At 34.1% G+C, this 8,012-nt stretch overlaps 1 protein-coding gene across 1 annotated transcript; it reads left to right on the top strand.

The window, feature by feature from the left end:
* Positions 1 to 1,474: 1,474 nt before the first annotated feature.
* LOC136229725 (protein ULTRAPETALA 1-like) lies at positions 1,475 to 6,814 on the top strand. The gene is made up of 3 exons (XM_066018629.1): positions 1,475 to 2,108; positions 4,690 to 5,014; positions 6,395 to 6,814. Exons 1-3 carry the CDS (start codon positions 1,913 to 1,915, stop codon positions 6,567 to 6,569), a joined length of 696 nt encoding a protein of 231 aa, XP_065874701.1. The 5' UTR covers positions 1,475 to 1,912; the 3' UTR covers positions 6,570 to 6,814.
* Positions 6,815 to 8,012: the final 1,198 nt, after the last annotated feature.

The raw sequence follows: 8,012 nt of genomic DNA, 5'->3' as shown, positions 1-8,012 counted from the left end.
AACTCTCTATTAATAGAGAGGAATTGAGAGACTCTTAGAGGGTGTTTGTTTAGCTTTTCGGAAGAGCATTTAACGTTTCACTCGAAACCGCAGGAAAAATAACGTTTGGTTAGGTTTATATAACCGCAGCGTTTAACATTTTTTCTGAAATCTGCAGCGTTTTGGAGAGTTTCACGAAAAGCTCCTATTTGGAGCTTTTCATAAACAGCTGTTTGTAGTTATTTGTTATTGACAAAATTATCATTTTTATTTCCACAAAATATGTTTATTTTTTAATATTATTTATATTTCTACAAAATAATTACCGGAAGAACAATGTTTTGTTGCGTTAAATAAATTTTTTTATTTTTTATATAGATTATTTTTATTAATTTGTGTAATACATTTTTTATTTTATAACAGGATAAGGTGTAAAAATACCCCTAACATTTATAGCTAGGAGCAATTTTACCTTTAACGTCTAAAATGGTGCAATTATACTCCTATTGTTGGCAGCCAAAATCAATTTTATCTCTGACATTGACAAGTTGGGTCAATTTGAGAAATAATTTATCAAACTGCCTTCTTGGTCATGAATATATATCAACTAAACTTCACATACCATTTTATCATCGGTAGTAACAGGTCACAAACATATGATTAGACATGAATTTTTTTTTAAGAAAATAAAAAAATATTGTATTTTGTACGAGTTGGACAAAAAAATTCAAATATTTCGCCGAATTTATAAATATTAATTTTCAATTTTATTATTAAATCACAAAAAATATGAAATCTCTTTTTTAAAACTATTGATATGTGCAATGGGTGTAGAATAAGAAATACAATACTATATTTTCAAATAATATTTGAAATCGACCCAACTTGTCAATGTTAGGGGTAAAATTGCTATTAGTTGCTAGCGTTATGGGTAAAATTGCATCATTTTATACGTTAAGAGTAAATTATTCCTAATTGTAAACATTATAGGTATTTTTTCACATTTTTCCTTTTATAATTTCATCGTTGATTAATTTAAAACATGTCCATTTTAGACATTTTAAATCCGAACAACAGCAGTTCAATATACTTTTATCAAACACTAGTAATTAAACAGCTAACAGCTTACTGCAACTGCAAACAGCTAACGGTTTACTGAAACTGCAAACAGCTAACAGCTGAACCAAACGGGCCCTTAGTGATTTGAGGAGCCATTAAGAGGCTATTGGTCCCTCAATAAATTTTAACTTAAGAACTAACTTAAAAGACTGTTGAATATACTCTAAAACTCTATATTTTGAAGTGAAAAAGCAAGCAAAAAAACGGACAACCAAACAACCCTTATACTTTCTCTCTCTAAAAACGTGATTTTTCAGATTTCTATTGTCTAGTTTGTCTTTTTTTTTTTTTTTTTTTTTTTTGAGAAATTGTCTCTTATTTATTTACATAAATTTATATAAAGCTGTCATTTTTCCTCCAACCCCCAAACTATCTTCCCCTCTCTCTCTCTCTAAAAAATCCCTCTTTCTTCCTCTTTCTCTCTCTTCCCCTCCTCTCTCTCGTGTCATATCATGCAGCAAAGTAGCAAACCACCAGCATAAAAAGGGCTTTATTTTTTATCCCCCTTTTGCTTCTCAGCCAGCTCACTTTCTCTCTCTAGCTTCCCCCCCCCCCCCCTCTCTCTCTCTCTCTCTCTCTCGCATCTCAAAACACCAACCCCTCTTTTCTCTCCCTAGAGTGTCACGTTTCAACGTTTTCTCCACCAGATCTCTAGGAGAAACGGTTGCTTAATGAGATAAAACTCTCTTTTCTCATTATAAGTTATAACCTCGTCCTCTTCTTCTCTGGGGGTTTTCTCTATTGCGATTCCGAGATAGGAAAAATAGGAGAAATCCGATCTTTTGTTCGGATTTAAGATCAATTTTAGAGCGAAATGGGGGAAGTTGTTGTGGTGATGTTCAGCGATGAAGAGTTGAGAGAGATGAGTGGTGTGAAGAGAAGTGGGAATTACATTGAAGTGACGTGTGGTTGTACTAGCCATAGATATGGTGATGCTGTTGGTAGACTTAGGGTTTTTATCAATGGTGATCTTGAAATCACCTGTGAATGCACTCCTGGTTGCGATGAAGGTCTGTTTGGGAATGAATTGATTGATTTTTATGCATTTTTATGTGGTTTTGACGTTGATTGAGTGTCGTTTTCGTCTTGTTCATCAAGTGTATGATCTTTTGTCCCAGAGAGAATGCACTTGTAATCTGAACAATATCTTCTGGTTCAGATATTAAGATTTTTTACAGCTTTTGTGCCCTTTTTTTTACTGAGTTTTCAATGCCCGCATTGGCTATAAAACTTCTGTTCTTCCTATTTATCATCACTCTATCGGTTTTTGCTTGTAATCTGAACATCTTCTGGTTCGGATATTAAGATTTTTTTACAGCTTTTGTGCCCTTTTTTTACTGAGTTTTCAATGCGAGCATTGGCTATAAAACTTCTGTTCTTATTTATCACCACTCTTATCTATTTTCAATTGTAATCTGAACATCTTCTGGTTCGGATATTAAGATTTTTTTACAGCTTTTGTGCCCTTTTTTACTGAGTTTTCAATGCGAGCATTGGCTTTAAAACTTCTGTTCTTCCTCTATCTACTTTCATTCTTCTTCTCTATCCAAATAGGCATCTTTTTCTCGTTCTCTTCTTTCACTCTACTTCTCTATCCAAACAGGCTTCTTTATCTCCCTATTTACCAGTTTTTATCACTAGAAAACGGGTTATTATGCATCTTTTTCTTTCTATTCATCGGTTTTTATCACTCGAATTCTGATTATCCTGTCATAATTGTGTTATTATGCATCTTTTTGTTTCTTTTTATCACTCTAATTCGGGTTATCATGTCGTAATCGTGTTACTGAGCACTTTAACACTATCTACTTTCACTCTATTTCTCTAAGCATCTTTTTCTCCCTATTTTATCAGTTTTTATTACTCCAAAACGGATTATCGTGTCATAATCGTGTTATTTTATCTACTTTCACTCTACTTCTCTATCCAAATAAGCATCTTTTTCTTTCTATTTATCAGTTTATATCACTAGAAAACGGGTCATCGTGTGTTATAAAACACTCTATCTTCTTTCACTCCACTTCTCTATTCTTCTTTTACTCCACTTCACTATCCAAATCTTTTCACTCGAAAACGGGTTATCATGTCATAATCTTATTTAAACACTCTATCTACTTTCACTCTACCTCTCTGTCCAAATAGGCATCTTTTTCTTTCTATTTACCAGTTTTTATCACAGAAACAAAGTCATAATTTTGTTAGAAAACGGGTTATCATGTCACAATCGTGTTGAAAAACGGGTTATGGCAAGTGAATTGCACAAGAATTATTAGATGGAGATATGTTTTTTGTGGTGATTTTGTGCGCCTATATATGTAGCTATACGTGCAGCTGAAGTTTAGCTTGAAAGTTCCGTAGGATACATGTTCTGACAACCCTCTTTTGCTTTGTCATATGTTTTTCTTTTGTAACAGTGAGGCTAAAAAGAACTTTCTCACCTGTGTTTAAAGCTTAAGCTACTGATATTTCTTCAAGAACTAATGATAACATTACTCTAAAAGTTTCATCTTTTTCATTCCCTAAATGATAGCCCCTATAGGTGACAATTCTGGTTATCGGGTCAAAATCGTGTTATGTTGTCTATATGTTTCATTTGGTTATATATTCGTGTCAGTTGTGTTGTTTGCATAAATCGTGTTATGTTGTTTATATGTTTCATATGATTATATATGATATAAATGCAATAAAAATGATAAACTTGTGGTGTGAGCTGTGTTGTTGGATACATTGTGTTTTCGTGTCAGAAATTGGGACCCTATATGTGACTGTTTTCTGTAAACTAGCTCTCATGTGCCTCTCTATGTTGTACAGAAACTCTCTTCATTAGCATTTCTGTTTTTCTTGTCCGTTTCTGTTTCCGTTACTGTTTCACAGCTATAAATTGTGTTTTCGTGTCATAAACTGAGACCTCTATATGCATCTGTTTTCTGCAAACTAGCTCTTCTGTGTCTCTATGTTGCACAAAAACTCTTCTTCGTTAGCGTTTCGTGTCCGTTTCCGTTTCTTTTTCGTTTTCATTGCTGTTTCCTAGCTATAAATTGTGTTTTCGTGTCAGAAATTGGGACCTCTATATGTAACTGTTTTCTGCAAACTAGCTCTTCTGTGCCTCTCTATGTTGCACGGAAACTCTTCTTCATCGTTTCTGCATTTCGTGTTCGTTTCCAAGCTAATTTTTCGTAGAAATAACTTCTCCCGGTGTCCATGTCCGTTTCCATGCAACATAGGTGCCTCTTGCTAGAAGCAATATAGTTGTGTACATTAATCACCCCAAGTTTGCAACAGCTCTCTGCAAAAATGGTTTGATTTGGTGCTCAACTATGTTGCACGGAAACAGATATGGGAACGGGGAAATTTATTTCTAAAACATGGCCAATAGCCTTCAAAACATAGCCAGGAAGTGGAAACGGAAATGGAAACGGATACTAAACATGGAAACGCTAATGACTAGGAGTTTCTGTGCATAGAAATCATAACCTCTCTGTCTTTGGTTTTGAATTTTGTGATCTGTTCATAGAAATATAGCAGATAAGTGCGTTGTGGGATTTGATCGTTTAATGGAAAGTTTTTGTTTTGTTTTGTTTTGGTGATCAGAGAAGCTGACTCCAGCTGCATTTGAGAAGCATTCTGGAAGAGAGACAGCAAGAAAATGGAAGAACAATGTCTGGGTCATAGTTAACGGGGAAAAAGTTCCATTGTCGAAAACAGTATTGCTCAAGTTCTATAACCAAGCATCGAAAACTGCCAATGGTTCTCAGAGATCCCAAAACGGACGTCTTTGTCATCGTGATGAGTTTGTTTGCTGCAGTAAGTGTAAAAAGGAGCGGAGGTTTCGATTACGAACCAAGGAAGAGTGTCGAATTCACCATGATGCTTTAGCTGATCCAAACTGGAAGTGTGCTGATCTACCATTCGACAAGTACGTTCCCTTCGATTCATTACTTTTGTTCGAAACGAAAATCGTTTAATTGCAATCTGGAATTCAATATTATACTGCAGAAAACATACATTTTGAGTTCATAATCGCCGTGCTATGTTATCTATATGTTTCACATGATTCTATACGATATAAATGGAATAAAAAGATAACCGTGTTCTGTAAATCGTGTTAGTGTGTCTGAAATTGATAGCTCTAGTGGTAGGAATGTAAATTAAGTTCAAATTCTCGACTTCATTGAAAAGCCTAAAAGGATACTACCTATGTTGCATGAAAACGGACCCTAGGAAATGTTATTTCTAACAAAATATGCTATGAAACGGTAATAGAAACGCGGAAATGCACATGAAATGCAGAAAAACGCTAATGAAGTGCAATATAGGATACTACATAAATCAAAGCTCATATGATACCGGTGCTAAATTGATTGCAGGCGATTGCACGTTAGAAGCCGTTGTAGATTTTATATTTACTCTTTTACACCTGTGAAGTTTTATATCAACATGTGAAAAATATATGGCAAATTATGATTGATAGACCGATGAAGTTGTTCGAGATTTCTTACTGTTTTTCGCCTTTTCCCTTTCATTTCATTTTTGTTATCCGTTATAACATGGAAAAAGGGGGAAACTGTATGAATCATTCCGTAGAAAGCTGGTAGAACCGCGTTTCGTGAACATTGTTGGTAAAGTAATTACAAATTCACACAAATAAGTTAAAGTTGTTCACTTACATGCTATGTTGCACGGAAACTCTTCTTTATTACTGTTTCCGCGTTTCCATGTCCGTTTCTATTACGGTTTCCTAGCTAATTTTTGTTAGAAATAACGTTTCCCGTACCGTTTCCGTTTCCGTGCAGCATAGCTTACATGTAGCTAGAGATTATCCTTCATACTGAAAACCCTTTCTTAGCCGCTCTTTTTTCTTGTCCGCTACGTTATATCTGTTTTTAAAGTAGTTTCGTTGATTAAACGTAATTAAGGTTAAGAAATAATCATTTTTAGCTACTAATGATCTTAATCATTCTGTGATTGCTGGTATTTCGTGCATCTGATCTTATTAGAAAGTTCGTATCTACTTTTCGTTGTAAGGGGTGATAATTCGGGTTATCGTGTTATGTTATATAAATGTAAGAAAAAATGATAATCGTGCCGTGTTAGAAAGTGTCGCCCCTTTCAATGAAGCAAATACATCTCCTTTTACTTAGCTGCGTGCATCCCCTAATGACGAGATTATATCGTAATTACTTAATCGATTATTATTCGCTTGCTCGTACCCATGTAGATGCTATATTATACTGATACTTTGCATTCTTAAGCTGGAAAATTGAACAATTTAAACTGATTGATTTACATTTCGCAGAATAACATGTGACGGAGACGAAGAGCGGGCGAGTCGAAGGGTATATAGAGGCTGCCCGAGATCACCAACATGCAAGGGATGCACTTCTTGTGTGTGTTTCGGGTGTGAAATCTGTCGTTTCACCGATTGCAGCTGCCAGACTTGCATCGACTTCACGAGGAACGCGAAAGCTTGAGCGTATCGTATGGTCCGTCTCTGTTTCGCCCTTCTCGTACTGATATTATCCCCTTTTTTGGATGATGATTTCATTTATGGTCATCACTATTTAAATTTGCTTACATTGAAGAAAAGCTTCTAGTTTTATCATTTTGTTATTGTTCATCAAACTTGAAAAATTTCAGTCTCTGGGTAAATCAGTAAATTTATCACTTGATTAATTTTTTCTGCATGTATATATCTTCTAGTACTTTGCTTTCTCTCCTTTTATCATTTCATTATTATTTCAGAAGTTTAAGTCAGTGTACAATTTTCTGCTTGTTAGAAGCTAGAGGTAAGTACGGTTCGGTACAATTCGGGGATTTCTAGTTAATAAAGTCAAGGGTTAATTTCAAATATAACCCATGTGGTTTCAAGTTTTGGCAAATAAATACCTGTGGTTTGATTTCGAGCAAATAAATACTTGTGGTGTGCCGTGTTTTTCAAAAACGCGGAAACAGTGAAGACACGGGTATTTGTCTAAATTAAGCGTTTGTTTATGGTTTGTTATTACCTAAACATCCAAACCATGGGTATCTATTTGTAAAATATTCAAATCACAGGTACCTATTTGTAAAAACACGCAAACCACAATAATTTATTTGAAAAACGGAGTGTACTAAATATACTCGAAATCAAACCACATGTATTTATTTGCTAAAACTTAAAACCACATGGGTTATATTTGAAATTAACCCTAAAGTCAATGGTTCAATCCGGTTGTGAAATTTTTTTCTCTCGGATATTCGTTGAATCACCTAAATTAGGAATTTGAAAATCTTCAAAATTGTACCTAATTAAGTTAACGATTCAATTTGGTTTTGGTTTTTCTTTTTCCTCGAATATTCGGTTTGATTTTACAATCTCCTAGTAATATTAGGAATTTAAAAATCTTCTAGTAAAAAGCGTTTTTCTAATGTGGCCAAAGTGGGGTAAATTACATTCATGGTACTGAATTTTATCCATTTTAATATTGTGGTCACTCAATTTCAATTCTTAATAGTATGACTACTGGACTTTAACACTTTTTTAACGCCGGTGGCCACTCAATTTTAACTAATTTCTTGAAATGACCGTTAATGACCTTAAAATGAAAATATTCAAGAATTAAAGTTGTTCATAACAACATTTACTATGGAAATGTATTTTTTATTTTTCAAAATCAAATTTTTTGGAGCTTTTTCTCCCTAAAAATTCACTTTCTTCCTCCTAATCAAACACCACCTAAATGATTTTAAAACAAAAATTTTCAAGAATTAAAGTTTCTTAGAATATCATCAATTCTTCGAATTTTTTATTTTGAGACCGTCAACGGTCGTTTTGAGACGTTGAGTGATCACGGATGTTAAAAAATGTAATTTTCAGTGGCTATATTATTAAGAATTAAAGTTTTAAAATGGGTAAAGTTGAGTGGTCCCAAAAT

Source organism: Euphorbia lathyris, chromosome 5 (genome assembly GCF_963576675.1).
Source record: "Euphorbia lathyris chromosome 5, ddEupLath1.1, whole genome shotgun sequence".
NCBI classification, from domain to species: Eukaryota; Viridiplantae; Streptophyta; class Magnoliopsida; order Malpighiales; family Euphorbiaceae; genus Euphorbia; species Euphorbia lathyris.
Note: the sequence above shows the minus strand (reverse complement) of the source record. Positions and strands in the feature narration are given on the sequence as shown.

Coding starts and splice junctions, on each gene's coding strand:
- LOC136229725 (XM_066018629.1), top strand. CDS start 1,913: ATGGGGGAAGTTGTTGTGGTGATGTTCAGCGATGAAGAGTTGAGAGAG. Junction 2,109..4,689: donor CACTCCTGGTTGCGATGAAG/GTCTGTTTGGGA, acceptor TTTGGTGATCAG/AGAAGCTGACTCCAGCTGCA. Junction 5,015..6,394: donor GCTGATCTACCATTCGACAA/GTACGTTCCCTT, acceptor TACATTTCGCAG/AATAACATGTGACGGAGACG.